Source organism: Diaphorina citri, unplaced genomic scaffold (assembly GCF_000475195.1).
Source record: "Diaphorina citri unplaced genomic scaffold, Diaci psyllid genome assembly version 1.1 scaffold42, whole genome shotgun sequence".
Taxonomy (NCBI): Eukaryota; Metazoa; Arthropoda; class Insecta; order Hemiptera; family Psyllidae; genus Diaphorina; species Diaphorina citri.
This window is the reverse complement of record NW_007377479.1, coordinates 101,664-119,769: the sequence shown is the minus strand read 5'-3', so window position 1 is coordinate 119,769 and position 18,106 is coordinate 101,664. Positions and strand designations below refer to the sequence as shown.

General features: G+C 40.6%; 4 protein-coding genes across 4 annotated transcripts in view; 3 read left to right on the top strand and 1 right to left on the bottom strand.

Annotated features, from left to right (window-relative positions):
• Positions 1-522: 522 nt before the first annotated feature.
• Positions 523-2,015, top strand: LOC103513935 (eIF-2-alpha kinase activator GCN1-like). Its single transcript, XM_008478796.1, has 3 exons — positions 523-560; positions 1,143-1,317; positions 1,743-2,015. Exons 1-3 carry the CDS (start codon positions 523-525, stop codon positions 2,013-2,015), a joined length of 486 nt encoding a protein of 161 aa, XP_008477018.1.
• Positions 2,016-4,682: 2,667 nt separating this feature from the next.
• On the top strand, positions 4,683-8,205 carry LOC113465288. Its single transcript, XM_026826810.1, has 6 exons — positions 4,683-4,688; positions 5,287-5,532; positions 6,004-6,169; positions 6,446-6,534; positions 7,403-7,561; positions 7,972-8,205. Exons 1-6 carry the CDS (start codon positions 4,683-4,685, stop codon positions 8,203-8,205), a joined length of 900 nt encoding a protein of 299 aa, XP_026682611.1.
• Positions 8,206-8,301: 96 nt separating this feature from the next.
• LOC103513916 lies at positions 8,302-9,550 on the bottom strand. Its single transcript, XM_008478774.1, has 3 exons — positions 9,547-9,550; positions 9,276-9,514; positions 8,302-8,397 (listed from the first exon to the last, which is right to left on the bottom strand). Exons 1-3 carry the CDS (start codon positions 9,548-9,550, stop codon positions 8,302-8,304), a joined length of 339 nt encoding a protein of 112 aa, XP_008476996.1.
• A 425-nt stretch (positions 9,551-9,975) lies between these two features.
• Positions 9,976-18,106, top strand: part of LOC103513907 (eIF-2-alpha kinase activator GCN1) — a gene marked incomplete at its 5' end in the record, with an annotated part of 28,521 nt that continues 20,390 nt past the window's right edge. Inside the window, 7 exons of the mRNA XM_026826798.1 lie at positions 9,976-10,084; positions 10,401-10,755; positions 10,947-11,136; positions 11,354-11,606; positions 12,315-12,494; positions 12,721-12,900; positions 14,858-15,415. Of these exons, the coding sequence (XP_026682599.1) occupies positions 9,976-10,084; positions 10,401-10,755; positions 10,947-11,136; positions 11,354-11,606; positions 12,315-12,494; positions 12,721-12,900; positions 14,858-15,415 (1,825 nt within the window). The remainder of the gene's footprint in view (positions 10,085-10,400; positions 10,756-10,946; positions 11,137-11,353; positions 11,607-12,314; positions 12,495-12,720; positions 12,901-14,857; positions 15,416-18,106) is intronic.

Below are 18,106 nucleotides of genomic sequence, written 5' to 3'. Positions count from 1 at the left end.
CCTACGGGAGCGGATGCCGTCACGCCCAAGTTTACGCTTTCCCGGTATTTTTTAAATCGATTTATCTCGGGATCCAGAAGTCGTAGAAGAAAAAGGAAAATTCCGTTGGTCCTCATTTTTCCTGCTCTATGACTTTGAAACATCACCCAAGTAAGCGCAACTGATCTATTATTAATGGCAAATAGAGGTGATAAAATGGGAAATATACGTACATGACTACACACATATTGTGCATACCTACCAAGGTAAAAATGGAAAGGGAAAAGAGAAGGTTGTAGGTACAAAACCTATGACTTATTTTCGTTTGGGAGCTCATTAACTTTTAACCCGGTTAAAAGTGATCTTACTCTCTTTGAATCAGGTTACAACTGATAAGGTCCTGAATTATTTCAAATCAAACTCTTATCACCCAGTCTCCTTTCATAATAATTAAGTCCCCAATTAAGGTGAAAAAAGCACCAATACCTACTTTCAGATTTCTACATAAATTTTGTTTTGACTACCTAATTACCTGACATGCTAATGTCCACTGTGCTCAAATACCTATACTGCTTTGAACAGTGAGAATTTGATTATACAATCACTCAACATGTGAGTAAATTTAGAGTCCCATATGAGAAACAATTTTATGTTCATGTCAGTCATGGGAATTAAAAATGGTTACCCAATTTCCATGTTAGTAACACTGTAACCAAATATGTAGTCCCAATCCCAATAACCCTGTTAGCTGGACTTGTAACCAGGTCAATTCTCATATTACCTACAATCTGCAAGTGTAGATTTTTCTATGATTCCCTCAAAATTTTAAATGAAATTAAACTAAACAGTTTGTAACAGAACCAATAGAAGAGAAAAACTTTTTTTTTAACAAAAAAAAAAGTTACGTCAGTACACGCGTGATGAAAAAAAATCTCACATTCAGTTGCCGCTTCAAACTTTCCGCCACATCACGGGCAACTGGAATTGAAAATAGGTCAATGGACTGTATGAGTAAATGAAAGACTTGTAATACTGTGATACCCACAAAGTTGTGAGAAAGCTCTCTGCTTTAACACAAAGATACCATGATTTAATTTTATTATTATTATTATTATTGATTTTTCTATTCATTCTGTTCTATTCTACTCTACCCTTTTCCCCAGTTTGGACGCCAACAGTGATTCTCATTTGACCAATCTGAAGCGAGAGAGTAAGGCGTATTCATATCGCGAGCAGTTGGAAGAGATACAACTCCGTAAAGAACTCGAAGCGAAGAAAGCGAGAGAGGGGAAGCAGAAGCAGACCCAGTATACGCCTAAACAGAAAGAGGCCATCAAGGTAAGAGTTTTAGCTCTAAAGTTTAGAATTTTAACTCTAAAGTTTAGAATTTAAACTCTAAAGTTTAGAATTTCACCTCTAAAGTTTAGAAGTTATCATGCTCGAAGGAGACTAAAAAGTCCCTTTACCCCAGCAGTAAAGAAGAAGAAGACCCCAGCAGTCCAAACAAGGTCTCGTGTATTTTATAGGTTTAAGAACATCACACACAATGTCCTCATTCTTTCCTTCTTTTTTCCTCAGGCTCAGTTGGACAAAGAATACCTCTAAAGTTTAGAAGTTATCATGCTCGAAGGAGACTAAAAAGTCCCTTTACCCCAGCAGTAAAGAAGAAGAAGACCCCAGCAGTCTAAACAAGGTCTCGTGTATTTTATAGGTTTAAGAACATCATACATAATGTCCTCATTCTTTCCTTCTATTTTCCACAGGCTCAGTTGGACAAAGAAGCGGACATTCGAAAGCGGGTGTCCAAAATGAACGCCGAACTGTCCCGGGTTCTCAACCTCCTCCGCTGTGCTTACGATGGCAATCCCGCCTACATCTCTCTCAACTATAACTTTCTCCTGCCTCTTCTACTCACTCAACTAAATTCTCCACTAGCAGCCCCCGCCATAGTGGACATCTATCTACATCTGATAAGCTCGGGGATATTTCATTCGGAGGATTTGTCCTTTGCAAATACAGGTGAAAAAATAGTTTAAAGAAAGGAGTGTTTCACCGCTGTTTTTATTTCGTAGCATTGAAACAACTGCTACATTAGACACATGTGGTCTGTGTCGTAGCATGCCCATCCCGTAGTATGTCCCTCATTAGATGGAAAATAAGAGACACGTCTTCTTCTTTACTGCTGGGGTAAAGGGACTTTTTAGTCTCCTTCGAGCATGATAACTTCTAAACTTTAGAGGTGAAATTCTAAACTTGAAAGTTGAAATTCTAAACTTTAAAGTTAAAATTCTAAACTTTAGAGTTGAAATTCTAAACTTCAGAGTTAAAATTCTAAACTTTAAAGTTAAAATTAGAAACTTTAGGGTTAAAATTCTAAACTTCAAAGTTAAAATTCTAAACTTTAGAGTTAAAATTCTAAACTTTAAAGTTAAAATTAGAAACTTTAGAGTTAAAATTCTAAATTTCAGAGTTAAAATTCTAAACTTTAGAGTTAAAATTCTAAACTTTAGAGTTAAAATTCTAAACTTTAAAGTTAAAATTACAAATTTTAGAGTTAAAATTCTAAATTTCAGAGTTAAAATTCTAAACTTTAGAGCTAAAACTCTTACCTTAATGGCCTCTTTCTGTTTAGGCGTATACTGGGTCTGCTTCTGCTTCCCCTCCCTCGCTTTCTTCGCTTCGAGTTCTTTACGGAGTTGTATCTCTTCCAACTGCTCGCGATATGAATACGCCTTACTTTCTCGCTTCAGATTGGTCAAATGAGAATCACTGTTGGCGTCCAAACTGGGGGAAAGGGTAGAGTAGAATAGAACAGAATGAATAGAAAAATCAAAAATAATAATAAAATCAAATCATGGTATCTTTGTGGTAAAGCAGAGATCTTTCTCACAACTTTGTGGGTATCACAGTATTACAAGTCTTTTATTTACTCAATCATCATATTTATTATCGCTCGTCTCTTCGACTTGTAATGTCTCTTCTAGCAAACTAATGTAGCAGTTGTTTTTATTTTCTTTTTTTTTTTTTAAGAGGTTTGATACAGAATAGAGGGAACTGTAAACTGCTAAGGTCTTATCGTCCCAAAATCTAGTAGAGAAGTAAGACAGGATATGAGAAAGCCAGCCGTACTGAGGACGAACCTTATCCGTTCAGTATAAAATACGCCCCGGGGGGGAATCGAACCTGGGACCTAGCGCTTACAGGACAGACGCGCTACCAACCAACCTAAACTTTATTTAACAAGTTTTGTAGTCAGCGGCAATGGCACGTTGATTGTATCAGTTCCTAATCGATCACTGAAGTTGAGCAACGTTGAGCGTGCTTGGTAATTCATTATTACATTTATTACAAATCTATACCCCTCTTAGGTCCGGTTCAGAGACAGCATCCGATTCCAGTGTTGCCACCTGTCTCTCCGTGATGATAACGCATAGTGGGCTCCGGCATGAAGACATTCTCAACATTCGGCATCCGGCAACCCTGCCTCGGAAACACATGTTTACTCTTCTCCTGGATTTGATTGGTGAGTTTCTTCTTCGTATTCCCTTTTTCTTTGCCTTTCCCCGCGTCCTGGCGTCTGGGCTGACGAAAAACGCCGGGCTGACTTTTGGTTTTGACTACAAATTTTTACGAGTTGGTGCCCTTGACATTCTCAACATTCGGCATCCGGCAACCCTGCCTCGGAAACACATGTTTACTCTTCTCCTGGATTTGATTGGTGAGTTTCTTCTTCATATTCTCTTTCTCTTTGCCTTTTCCCGTGTCCTGGCGTCTGGGCTGGCGAAAAACGCCGGGCTGACTTTTGGTTTTGACTACAAATTTTTACGAGTTGGTGCCCTGTGCTATTCTTTAGCAAGGGAAATTTCAGGCTGGTATCTTCCCTGTTTGAACTCCCTTAGTAAGACTAAGCTGGGTCTACTCCCTGAACTCCCTTAGTAAGACTAGGGCCCCCAGCTAGGCCTTTGTAACCTTTTACCTCCTATCTAGGTATCTTACTATATATTTTTTTTTAGCAATGGCAAGTCCTTATGAGGTCCCAATAGAATTCAATAGAATTATTTTTGGTCCTTTATGAAAAAAAAACCCCCTTTTGTGTTTTAAGTATACATACCAAGATACATTTAAGTATACTAAGTTTCAAATCAATGGGATCGGTAAATTAAAGTTAGTCCACAAGATTTGACCCACACAAACAAAGTAACAACCAAAGGTCCTTGGGTTAAATAGAAGCATGTAAAAATGAACACGGCTTCACCATTTTGATTTCTAATTAATCCATCAATCAACCCACAATCGTTCCATCATAGGACGGGTCGATGTACGAAGCCCCTCCACCATTGTATCTCTGCTCCCTCTCGATATCGTTCCAATCTCCTTGTTTTCTTTGAATATCAGCTCTGTCATAGTGATGTAATCAGAGCTGATATTCAAAGAAAACAAGGAAATTGGGTTAAATAAAAGCATGTAAAAATGAACACTTCTTCACATTTCGGTTTCCAGGAAGCGGCAAGCTGAAGCCACACCTGCTGAATCAGCTAGAAACGACTGTACTCGCCGTGGCATCGTCTGGCTCAGGAGCAACATCGTGTGCACGCGCCTCTTTTGACGAGATCTCTGTTCTTCTGGCCGGGCTTAAACATCCTCTCCCACTAGTACGAGAGGTAAGGCACCGTTCACACTTTGCTTATTGAACGATTCGGGGCATGGTGGTAAAAAAGAGCTACTCTTTTCAATGGACTACTTACTAAAAAAAAGTCCACCTAGAGATCTCTGTTCTTCTGGCCGGGCTTGAACATCCTCTGCCCCTTATACGAGAGGATGCCCATCCCGTAGTATGTCTCTACTCAGATGGGCGAGAAGAGACAGAACTTGAAAAAAGCCAGCCGTTCCGAGAACGGACCTTATCTGTTTAGAACAAAGTTCACCCCCGGGTGGAAATCGAACCCGCGACCTAGCGCTTACAAGGCAGACGCGCTACCCTCCAAGCTTACTAGGCTGGGCCTTCCTCTTTTAAAAGTTCATCTAGTTTTTTCTTCTTATAAAGACCTGCTTTATTTATAGTACATAATATATTTTTCCATTTTTTTGTCTCACATACCTAAGAAAAAACTAATACTAATGGTGCTTATTTATACTATTCGCATAGGACTGAAAAGTCCCTTTACTTCAGCAGTACGAGTAGGGTACTACTATTATTGTGTTCAAATTCTCAAATCGTATTGAGGATAAAATACATATCTCGGCTAGGATTTACCAGGCGAGCGTTTAACAAGTCATTTACGCCTTTCCTCTTCTTGTTGTCTCCAGGTCCTGACAGCGTGGGTCACACACCTCTCCCCCTCCCCTCTTCCGCTCAAGGACACCCCCACCCCTTCTCTCCCCACCCCCCTCCTCGCCTCGTTCAAGAAAGCCCTCGGGGCCAAGGCTCTCGCACCCCCCGTACGGGCGGGCTATTTGAACTGCTTGGTTAGTCTGGGAGGAGACGGGGGTGCGAGGGAATTCCTCGGGGATTTGATCAAGAGTGTGGAGCGAGCACAGGCACAACCTACCCAGGTGAGTGGTTTTTTTCTACCCATCTCGGTGGCCGAGTGGTCAAGAGCACTGACTCTCAACCCGGAGGTGCTGGGTTCGAATCCCGGCCAGGGCGGAAATTTTCCGAGCTAACTTTTCCGTACTTGGATTGGTATGGATGTAAAAGAATGCGCCTTGAAGTAATGCGAAAGCGGTGCCGAGGCAAATACTTTTAAAACTATCTTAATACTCTCTAATTAAAAAAAAAGTGAGAAATTTACCCTTCATAGACCTTGTGCTCTTATCTAGGGTGAGGTTTTATTTAGAGGAAAATAATAGAAATTAAGGATTTTTTCTTTTTCTTCTACAACATCTAGATGCCGAGATAAATCCCCCAGCCAGACTAAGCTAGTCTACTCCATGTTAAACATCTCCCAGTCAGACAGTATCCTCTAATATCTAATAAATTAAAAAGGTGACACACATTTGAATATTTTATGTTTTATCTCCCAGGCACCGATTGTTCACGAAGCGATTTCCGCTTCCATTCTCCTCTTGCGTCTCTCCAGGGTGGTGAGAGACGATCCGAAACTTAACGCAGTGCTCGAGTCTACCATCCTCAACACGAAGAAACAGGTGCTCCTCTCCGAGAAGATATTGGCGCAGGCTTCACCCGAAGGTATGTCATCGGCTTGTTTTTGATTGATTGATTTCTAATTGAAAAAAAAAAGATTGATTTCTAAGAGCCCGTTCCCACTTGTCGACCGGAAAAAAATCGTGTTGTGTGTAGTGGGAACACTCTCATTTAAATTATATTGCCTACAGGACATTCGGAAAAAAAGTAGGATGAAACTCACGACAGAGGGGAATGGGCCTTGAGCAAGATATATTCTATTCTAAGGTTAGGTCGTTTTGCGAACGCCAAGAACATTAAAATTAATTTAATTATCTAAAGCCCGATTCTACTCTAGCTTCGTATTTCTGGTGTCACATCCGGCCTTCCAGTGTGACAATAAAAAGCGACTTGCCCTCGCTACACTGCAGGTTTGTTTGGATTTTAGCAAGGAGAATAGGCGTTTTGGTCGTTTTGCGAACGTCAATTAAAAACCAATTCTTGTTCTTCGCCTTTTCCCGTGTACAGACGGGGTCGGCGTTTTTCGCCAGCTTTTCAATCAGCCCTAACTAGGGTAATTGCTTTGGGCTGATGGGGGAAAAATTAAAATGAACATAAATCCCGTTCCCACTCCAGTCAAGCAGAGTTAAAATGACGGGGCCAGTAGGCAGCTCAATCAGATAGCAAATGAGCCAATCAGATTGCTAAATCTAAACCGAATTTAAACTCACTTTGTCGATCCGGTCATTAGCCAATGATTCAAGTTACAAGGAAGAGGGCAAGAGGTTTGGGATGCGAAGATGGTGCGGGCTGTTTTTAATTGAACTGTTGTTATTTTAAGAAAAATCAAATAATGATGCCCTGAAAAAAAAAAACATACTCGATATTGTGAGCAGCACGTTTTTATGTTAAATTAAAATAAATTTATCTTGGCAAATGATTCAAGTTCTAACTCCCTATACCTACAAGGAGTTAATGAGTGAGTTACAGATTTTAGATCTGACACATTAATTGAATAGGTAGTCCACTGAAAAGAACTACTGAAAAGGACTACTCAGTCAATGAGTGAGATCCTAAAATATGTAAGTCACTGTTCATCCCCTTATACTTCTATAGGTATTGGAAATTTAGGCCCCTCTTTTGAAGAAAAAGGGCGCCGTGCCGCCGCAGTAAAGGTTCTTTTTCTGAGTGAGTTCCACGGTTCACGAGGACACTAATTTTCACCTTTTTACATTTCAATCGAATCCTCTTTACCCTGCGCTTACACAATACACATACATATTTCATTCTATTCCACAGCCTGGATGTCACGAGAAAATTATCGCGCATGTGCGTGCACGCAACGCGCATGAGTTAATGTTGAATGTATTGCGCAAACTCAATATTGAGGATGCTAAGAAGTTTGTATTGACTCATGAATCTACGCTGGTCGACACCTACATTGGCGGTAGCACTCAGGTATGTATTAAGCTGGGTCCAAAGTTTAAGTAGTGCTGTCAGCTTGACAACATAGATTCATCTCTTCGATTGACAGCCGTCGACTGTGTGTGGACACACCTTTAGAAGTAGCAACTTTTTTTTTCTTTTTCATTTTACCTAACCCTTCTACTACATGCCTTGGCGGTGTAGTGGTCAAGACGCTCGTCTGCTAAACAGGAGGGCGTGAGTTCGATCCCAGCCGAGGTATGGAATTTTATCTTATTATTATTATTATTACTACTATTATCATTATTATTATTTTGAGAATTTGACCACATAATAATGGAGCTCTAAGGGTTACGTGGTAGAGAACGCCTCCGGCGTTAACCTCGCTTAGTGGTTACCTTCCGTTCAAGAGTCTATTATTGTTACCCATAATTTTATTACAGGCTAACGCGCGCGGAGCGGCAAGTAGCGCGCATAACAACGTGCTCCGGTTTCTAACGCGCACGAACCCGGCAGTCATTTGGACTCCAATATTTGAGAAACTAGTGGACTTCTTCGAAACGACTCATTTGGCGATCAGCAATGATGAATATTTCACTTTCCTCACCCCTGAGGGACAGATATACGATAAGACACTACTGGAAAGGTACGTCGAAAAAATTACGAAGTCAGCATAGTTAACTTGGAAGATATTTACAAAGGTAGCCTGCGATTTTTTTTTTTTTTTTTTTTTTTTTGTTTTCATTTTACCTCTCACTTTCTTCTCACAATCTTTACGTGAGAGGGCTCGTTGAGGTCGAATCTTTGTTTTCTTTGTTGGCCGACGCGTCGACGGCGGCTGCGGAGGAGGCGTTTTTGCTGTCGAATTCCTGTGAAAGAAAAGCCGAGGGGGAATGGTCATATTTTTTGAAAATGTTCTTACGGAAGATGTATACCTAACAGAGGTTTTTCTCACTTTTGATAGAGGGAACTTTAACTGCTGAGGTCTTATCCCCCAGAAATCGAAGAGAGCAGGAAGACAGTATAAGAGAACGCTAGCCGTTCTGTGAACGAACCTTTTTAGTTTAGGAAAACTGTAGGTATACGTACTTCGGTGGTGTAGTGGTCAAGACGCTCGACTAGTAAACAGGAGGGCGTGGGTTCCAATCCCAGTCGAGGTATGGAATTTTATTCATAATATAATTAGAGAATTTGACCACAGTAATAGTAGTAGCCTACTGCTGGAGGCTGGGGTAAAGAATTCCTATACCTTGTTTATCCTGCTGGGATAGGACTAAAAAGTCCCTTTACCCCCGCCGTCTAACCATGGTCTCTTCAGTATTTTGACATATTATGGGGGACACAAAGGGACTTTTCAGTCCTATGCGAGCAGTATAAATGAGCATAACCACTATTGCTATTAATTGTTTCACCTTGACAGTAATAGTATCCAGCAACGTATCAAACTCTAGCAGCAGATTCATGGCATAGGTCATTCTATCTTCCACGCCATAAGTACAAGGTCTTGGTCTGTGAACGAAATATCCCTTTTCTATTCTAACTTTGAAATTATTTTGTAATACATAAGACCTTGTTTAGATTGCGGAAGTAAAACCATTTTTTCAGTCTCATTCTGGCAGTATAAACAATAAACAGGGTATGTTCCATTTTTTTTCCATTGTGTAAAACTGTATTACCCATCAATTACACAAGACCTTATTTAGACTGCGGGTCTAAAGGGACTTTTCAGTCTTATCGGACTACCCACCTTAACAGGAATAGTATCCAGAAGGGTATTGAACTCTCCCAGCAGATTCAAAGCATAGGCCATCCGGTCTTCCACGCCATACAGGGTCTTCACTAGGGCGCGCCCCTTTCTCCTCAGGTCCCACAGGGGCGACGTGAGGCAGGTCAGAATGGGGCGGTACAGATGACTATGGGAACCCTGTAGCTGGGAGGATTTGTTCAGGAGAATGTCCGTGGACAGGAGGGCTGCGTGATACGCCACTGAAATTGAGAGTTCATAGGTACTTCCTTACACATGCTATAAAAAAACTTCAATTTATTATTATTAAATTTATTAATTAATCAAAATTATTAATGGCAAATAGAGGTGATAAAATGGGAAATATACGTATATGACTACACACATATTGTGCATACCTACCAAGGTAAAAATGGAAAGGGAAAAGAGAATAAGGTTGTAGGTACAAAACCTATGACTTATTTTTGTTTGGGAGCTCATTAACTTTTATCACCCGGTTAAAAGTGATCTTACTCTCTTTGATTCAGGTGACAACTGATAAGGTCCTGAATTAGTTCAAATCAAACTCTTATCACCCAGTCTCCTTTCATAATAATTAAGTTTGTCACTGCTTGTTTGTGCCAGTTCCTTTGGTAGCAATATTCCACAGACGTGACTTCTGCACAAGTACCGCCAATTTATACAATATTTAATGTTTTGACCTTTACAGATATCTGCAGTTCTCAAAGATCTGCCTATACGGATCCTGACATCAAGTTACAACGAGAGGAAAGAAATCATTCATGGAATCATCTCCATCATTGACTTACCTGGTAAAATCAGTTTTACTTTATTTGACATGTGATTACAGTAAGTTCTGATTTAATAAAAAAAGGTATGTACCTAAAACTATATAACAAAAATAGAGAAAAAAAAGTCCTAGTCCATAATCATACCAGCCTGAAATTTCCCTTGCTTAAGAAATAGGAAGGGTTGAGTGTAAAGGACACCCATTCTTGAAAATTTTGTGGCCAAAACTAAATGTCAGCCCACAGCCCAAAGCAAATAAATAAATAAAATGTTATATCATATTAAAAAAAAATAAAAATAAAAATAAATAAAACTACCTACCTATTAATTTATTTTCAGACATTACCGAGAGCATCATCAAAGGTGTGTCCAAGCTTCTCCCAAGTACACTTCACAGTTACCGTGATCAGAAGTCCCAGGGACTTGTCAAGTCACTCATCCAGAGCCTTCTCAAGCATCATCCCCTCTGGACCTCACAACATCTTAGTCAAGCAATACTGAACTTTGCATCAACTTACAAATCGACAAATGCTACTAACAGTGTGGCCAAGTGTTTGTATGCTCCGTTGTCATGGAGCTTTATCATTTTGAAATCACTTGATGTTTCCAATGAGGTGAACAAGGGGAGTTTTGAGAACTTGGTGAAGGCACAGTCCATTCTGGTAGCTCATGTGGTGGCTTCAACCAATCCAAAGTAAGAATAATATTATTTATGAGATGGAGTAAAAAAAAAAAAATCTAAAATAATACTTAAATGAAATAAAAAATGGGCATCTAATCTTTTCCCTGCTACCTATCTTAAAAAAAAAATCTCAAGTGTAGAAAAAAATGCTCTCAAGACATTTAATAATTCTCATGCTACTTAATCATTTATCATGTTTTCAGAGTTCTGGACTCCATGTTTAAATCCCTGTGCTCTATGTTTCAAAACTCGGGCAAACCTTCTGTTTTGACTGAGAAGTACGGAGAGGCCATTTTGAAGTTTGAACAAACCAGTCATACAGTGATCCTGGGCTCTTACTTCATCAAATATTTGAAAGCAGCCAAACTGGAGGGTGACATTGCTAAATACAAGGTAAATCAAGAGCATAGACTGTCAAGAACTTGATCAACACTTGATCTCTGGACAAGTCCAACCCAGTATATCCCTATGAAGAGTCCTTATGAAGTCCCTGTGGGCCTTTATGATATTTTAGAAGAGAGGTCTTGAATGCCCCTAGACTTTCTGAGTCCCCTATATTCCTATGAAAAAGACTCTTTCAAATGCTGATCCAACTGTGTTTCCCCCACAGACCTTCCTGCTTGATAGTTTCATCAAGGTGACCATCAGCACCAAGGTGCAGCCCCCCATCTACCTCATTCAGCAGAGTCAGCACTTGTTAGCCACGGTCACTCAAGAGGCCTTCAAGACCCTCTTCTTGCCCGCGATTCAACGCTCCATGTTGAGAAACCCTGAGATTCTGCTGCCTGTGATTAGCTATATTATAGAACAGTTCGTTGTAGATCTCAGTCCGTACTGTTTGGATCTGGGCAAACTTCTGGGAGGTGAGTCTGTGAGAAAAACTAACGAGCTTCCATGGTGTAGTGGTCACTGCACTTGCTTTGCACGCGGGAGACCCGGGTTCGATTCCCGGTGAGGTAAAAAAAATTGTATCATGCTCATGATTGATTCCGTGACTGGTCTGTGATTCGCTATATTATAGAACAGTTCGTTGTGGATCTCAGTCCGTACTGTTTGGATCTGGGCAAACTTCTGGGAGGTGAGTCTGTAAGAAAAACTAACGAGCTTCCATGGTGTAGTGGTCACTGCACTCGCTTTGCACGCGGGAGACCCGGGTTCGATTCCCGGTGAGGTAAAAAAAATTGTATCATGCTAATGATAGATTCCGTGACTGGCTTTGTGTTTGCCACTCAGCCTTGTGAAGAAAATGATTAATTGAGTAGGTAGCTATGTAAGTATAATATAAATGCGTATAGCGATCCGTGCCAGCTTGCTAGGTAAATATTTTATCTGCCATACACCGGGGTGATGGTCTCTAGTCATGTTTAATAGGCTCGTCCTGAACCACAGTCAAACATCGTGAGGACTTGTGCTTGGTCTTTAAAAGCAGAGAGAACCCTTTGAAGAACTGCCAGCTAGCTAGGCTGGTTAGGATTAGCAGATAGCTGTTCTCCTCCCTGTTTATAGTCCAACAGCCAGACGCTAGTCTACTCTCCCCCTAGTCACACTTTTATCATTATTATCTTTTTCAGCCAATCTCTACTCAAAGGATGACGCTCTGCGGTCGGCAGCTGTCCTCACACTCCGGGGGTTGGCTAGTCGATGCTCGGTAGGCGCGGAGGTGGAGAAGTTGACCAAACATCTGATCGGCATATTTAACGGATCCGAGGGTAAACTGACTGTGCCTGCATACAAGATGAGTGTGCTGGAAGGTGAGACAATAGATACCTTGTTTATCCTGCTCGAATGGGACTGAAACTGTGAGTGATTAACGCCGACTCTCAAACTGGAGGTGCTTGGTTCAAATCGCGCATTGAAAAACTAGCTAGGCTGGTTAGGATTAGCAGATAGCTGTTCTCCTCCCTGTTTATAGTCCAACAGCCAGACGCTAGTCTACTCTCCCCCTAGTCACACTTTTATCATTATTATCTTTTTCAGCCAATCTCTACTCAAAGGATGACGCTCTGCGGTCGGCAGCTGTCCTCACACTCCGGGGGTTGGCTAGTCGATGCTCGGTAGGCGCGGAGGTGGAGAAGTTGACCAAACATCTGATTGGCATATTCAACGGATCCGAGGGTAAACTGACTGTGCCTGCATACAAGATGAGTGTGCTGGAAGGTGAGACAATAGATACCTTGTGTATCCTGCTCGAATGAGACTGAAACTGTGAGTGATGAACGCCGACTCTCAAACCGGAGGTGCAGGGTTGAAATCGCGCCCGGATATTTTCTGATCCAACTTTTCCGTTCTCGTTTCGTAGATTTGTAGAACTTTAACCCGTCCTTTAGGGCTGTTTGTCCCTAAACCTAAGCTTCTGAGTGGGCTGTTTGTCCCTAAACCTAAGCCTCTGAGTGGGCTATTTGTCCCTAATCCTAAGCCTCTGAAACGCGCTGTCAACTTGACGTTCACTTGGCGTCAGGAGTGGGGGTAAAAATTGTGGAAACCAAACAAAACAAATACGGCGGAACTGAATGCTACTCGAGAGTCTCTTCCGGAATTTAGAACCCTGCGTTCACTCGAAGAGATAACGCCAGGAGGGGAAGTGAAATGAAAAACACGCAGCAACACGGGGTTAGAATGAAAAACAGGGCTTTATTTGCATTCATCCGTCAACATTTAACCCTTTACCTATTTATCTTGGTTGTCTTGTATTGGTAAACTAAGTGAGTAAGAAAGAAGTTTAACCCTTATTGTTCTGATAAAACAGGAAAATGTTCCCCCTTTGACTTGGCCTCTGGGAGTAATCACTCAAGTTTACCCTGGTAGTGATGGAGTTATTAGGGTGGCTTTAGTGAAGACTGCTAGAGGGGAATTTAAATGCCCTATTCTGATAAAACAGGAAAATGTTCCCCCTTTGACTTGGCCTCTGGGAGTAATCACTCAAGTTTACCCTGGTAGTGATGGAGTTATTAGAGTGGCTTTAGTGAAGACTGCTAGAGGGGAATTTAAACGCCCTGTTTGTAAATTGTGTCCTTTACCCACTCAATGAAATTCATTTGGATGTACCTAATTAATTTTTATTAACATAAATTAGTTAGTTAGGTAATACATCTTATGTTACCATGTATTTTTCTTAGGAAAAAAATCCTAGTGTTAGGTAATGTTTGAGTTCTGATTTCTTTGATACTTATTACCCACTTGTGATTTTTCCCCCTTTTTTTGAATTAATTATAAAATTCATTTGGATGTACCTAATTAATTTTTATTAACATAAATTAGTTAGTTAGGTAGGTAATACATCTTATGTTACCATGTATTTTTTCTTAGGAAAAAAATCCTAGTGTTAGGTAATGTTTGAGTTCTGATAAATTCATTTGGATGTACCTAATTAATTTTTATTAACATAAATTAGTTAGTTAGGTAGGTAATACATCTTATGTTACCATGTATTTTTCTTAGGAAAAAAATCCTAGTGTTAGGTAATGTTTGAGTTCTGACTTCTTTGATACTTATTACCCACTTGGGATTTTTTCCCCCTTTTTTTGAATTAATTTGGCATCTAAAGTCACAGGTTTACACCAACTAACCCACAAGCTTTGAAGCATTGAAAGGTGAAATTGAAAGTTGCATCAACGAGATACGGCCTGATTTCCTCAAATTTGTCATCGAAAATTTTGTCAAAAGGAAACGAATGTACCACCAAAGTCGAGGAGTAATAAGGGACAATGAGGAAGTCAGATTTATTTTTGCTTACCATGCAGAAGGTCCCGAGTTCGATTCCCACCATCGAAAATAATTTGCGCTCGTTTTTCAATAACAAATATTTCTACGGGTTGATTTCTGATGTTCTCATGTTGAGCCGCAGGGGACTACGGTCGCGCTTTAGCACGTCAAGTGATCAGACGGTCACCTGTGCAGAGACCAACCACACGCGACGTAGCTTAACTTCACTGATCTATCGGGAACTGCAAACATCTTCAACGTTGCGCGCTAAAATCGTATATTTCATAGCACTTGTTGTAAAACCACTTGAATCCCGGGGGACAGTTTGAGGGGGGTTCCTTCGGTCTTTGCGGAACGGTAATGACGGACCCCCCACCCGCACCCGAGCCCGATGAGGGAACCCCATTCTTAGGTGGTTCAGTCGTGCCGTCCTTTCCCGGTGAACCGCGAGGTGCCGACGCCAAAGAACTGAAGAGCTTCGATGGTGTGGAAAGGTCTGGACTATCTTTTGTGAGGGAGCCAAAACCTGACTTGAAAAAGTCCGAGTTTCCGCTGTTTTTGAAGAAATCTGAGGTGCCGCTGTCTTTGAAAAAATTAGAGGCTCCGCTGTTATCTTTGAAGAAATTAGAGGCCCCGCTGTTATCTTTGAAAAAATTAGAGGCTGTGCTATCTTTAAAAATATCCGAGGCTCCACTGTTATCTTTGAAAAAGTTAGAGGCTCCGCTCTCTTTGAAAAAATCCGAGGTTCCACTGTTACCCTTGAAGAAATTAGAGGCTGTACCATCTTTGAAAAAATCAGAGGTCCCGCTCTCTTTGAATAAATTAGAGGCTGTGTTATCTTTGAAAAAATCCGAGGTTCCACTGTCTTTGAATAAATTAGAGGCTGTGTTATCTTTGAAAAAATCCGAGGTTCCACTGTTTTTTGATCCAAACAATATCGGACAGCTGGCCTCTTTCTATGTCTCGACAGGTAAGCTACTGAATTGTTAGCGCTAGGTCGCGGGTTCGATTCATAACTTTGTTATGCGTTGTTTTATCTTGCCCATTCTTTGACAGATTGATTGTAAACAAACAAAAATTAGTCATCATGGAGTCTAAAACTGTTCAACAACGCGTTAGCATAATAAAATCGACACATTATCACTTTTCCGCGAGCATTTTCCTAGTCGTAATACTGTCATTTTCCGTTTTTCTGACGAGAAATGGCATTCACGCATTCTCTGAAATGGCAACAGTGGAGGAGATGGTTGGGTACATTAAGTACAAGGATGGGGAATTGGCTAAACCTCCACCCCCTGCACCTACACCTGCACCTGCACCCATATCACCAATTAGCTGTGGGATCAAACTCCAACCGTTAGAAATCCCAACATTTGATGGTGCCTGCATTGGAAATTGGCCCTTATTCATTGAGATGTATCGAATCAACATTCATAACCGAACGGATCTTACAAATGCTCACAAGTTACAGTATTTGCTTTCTAAACTGAGTGGTGGTGCGTTGGCAGTGGCACTAACCCACAAGCTTTGAAGCATTGAAAGGTGAAATTGAAAGTTGCATCAACGAGATACAGCCTGATTTCCTCGAATTTGTCATCGACAATTTTGTCAAAAGGAAACGAATGTACCACCAAAGTCAAGAAAGTTATTTGTCTGATTATTGTTCCTTACAAAATTTCAGAATGTTTACTTCTCAAATCATCTAAGAAATCCATTTTATTCCACGGAGAACCATGCTTTATCAAACAATCAAATCTTGCGTTCTTATTGGGACACCCTTTACATACTTTAAAAGTACATGCTGATACCCACCAAGTACTACTAGGTACATATCTAATTGGTCTTGGTACCTTGTTACCCACTCGTGCAATCTGAGTTGGCTATAATTGTTGGAGAAAATAATTGATAAGTATGTTTCGTGTTTTTTCTTCACAACCTTGCGTTGTAGGTATGTATGCCCTTCGGCCTTACATAGAACAAAGAGAACTAGGAAAAAGATCTCTGTAAAATAATAATCTTGCGTTCTTATTGGGACACCCTTTACATACTTTAAAAGTACATGCTGATACCCACCAAGTACTACTAGGTACATATCTAATTGATCTTGGTACCTTGTTACCCACTCGTGCAATCTGAGTTGGCTATAATTGTCGGAGAAAATAATTGAATAATTGATAAGTATGTTTCGTGTTTTTTCTTCAGAACCTTGCGTTGTAGGTATGTATGCCCTTCGGCCTTACATAGAACAAAGAGAACTAGGAAAAAGGGACAATGAGGAAGTCAGATTTATTTTTGCTTACCATGCAGAAGGTCCCGAGTTCGATTCCCACCATCGAAAATAATTTGCACTCGTTTTTCAATTACAAATATTCTACGGGTTAATTTCTGATGTCCTCATGTTGAGCCGCAGGGGACTACGGTCGCGCTTTAGCACGTCAAGTGATCAGACGGTCACCTGTGCAGAGACCAACCACACGCGACGTAGCTTAACTTCACTGATCTATCGGGAACTGCAAACATCTTCAACGTTGCGCGCTAAAATCGTATATTTCATAGCATTTATTGTAGAACCACTTGAATCCCGGAGGACAGTTTGAGGGGGGTTCCTTCGGTCTTTGCGGAACGGTAATGACGGACCCCCCACCCGCACCCGAGCCCGATGAGGGAACCCCATTCTTAGGTGGTTCAGTCGTGCCGTCCTTTCCCGGTGAACCGCGAGGTGCCGACGCCAAAGAACTGAAGAGCTTCGATGGTGTGGAAAGGTCTGGACTATCTTTTGTGAGGGAGCCAAAACCTGACTTGAAAAAGTCCGAGTTCCCGCTGTTTTTGAAGAAATTAGAGGTTCCGATTTCTTTGAATAAATTAGGGGCTCCACTGTTATCTTTGAAAAAATTAGAGGGTTCACTGCTAACTTTGAAGAAATTAGAGGCCCCGCTGTTATCTTTGAAAAAATTAGAGGCTGTGCTATCTTTAAAAATATCCGAGGCTCCACTGTTATCTTTGAAAAAGTTAGAGGCTCCGCTCTCTTTGAAAAAATCCGAGGTTCCACTGTTACCCTTGAAGAAATTAGAGGCTGTACCATCTTTGAAAAAATCAGAGGTCCCGCTCTCTTTGAATAAATTAGAGGCTGTGTTATCTTTGAAAAAATTCGAGGTTTTTTTTTTTTTTTTTTTTTTTTTTTTTTTTACAAAAGTGTACATGCATTTGGGTAAAATCAAATTCCTACGTAAGAAGTTGAAAAAATCCTAATCCGAAGTCAAAACAGCAAAACTACCTATATCTTAAAAAGGTCGAAACATCAATAATTATTAATTTTTTCGTTTCAAAGAAAAGGTCGTGATATCACGTAGAACGTTCTTACAATAGAAATCCACTTGAACGAAATCCCCCGCAGGCAGTGCTACTGTGCAAGCTTGCATATTTGGGAAAATTGACTGTAACGTAAGAGGACTTCATTTTAACCTCAACTTTTTTTTTTAAGATTTACCGGTATTTTTCAAATCGAATTACCTCGGGATATAGAAGTCGTAGAAGGAATAGAAAAATTCCCTATTTGAGAACTTCAATGATCCAGAATATTTAACATTAGGACGTTTCATTGTAGAAAAATATTTTGACGAGCTTAGGAAAATGGCCTAATGGTCAATGACCCGACATTTGT

Coding starts and splice junctions, on each gene's coding strand:
- LOC103513935 (XM_008478796.1), top strand. CDS start 523: ATGTCCACTGTGCTCAAATACCTATACTGCTTTGAACA. Junction 561..1,142: donor TACCTATACTGCTTTGAACA/GTGAGAATTTGA, acceptor CCTTTTCCCCAG/TTTGGACGCCAACAGTGATT. Junction 1,318..1,742: donor AACAGAAAGAGGCCATCAAG/GTAAGAGTTTTA, acceptor TATTTTCCACAG/GCTCAGTTGGACAAAGAAGC.
- LOC113465288 (XM_026826810.1), top strand. Junction 6,170..6,445: donor GGCGCAGGCTTCACCCGAAG/GTATGTCATCGG, acceptor AATTATCTAAAG/CCCGATTCTACTCTAGCTTC. Junction 7,562..7,971: donor ACATTGGCGGTAGCACTCAG/GTATGTATTAAG, acceptor ATTTTATTACAG/GCTAACGCGCGCGGAGCGGC.
- LOC103513916 (XM_008478774.1), bottom strand. Junction 8,398..9,275: donor TGGATACTATTCCTGTTAAG/GTGGGTAGTCCG, acceptor TTTCTTTCACAG/GAATTCGACAGCAAAAACGC.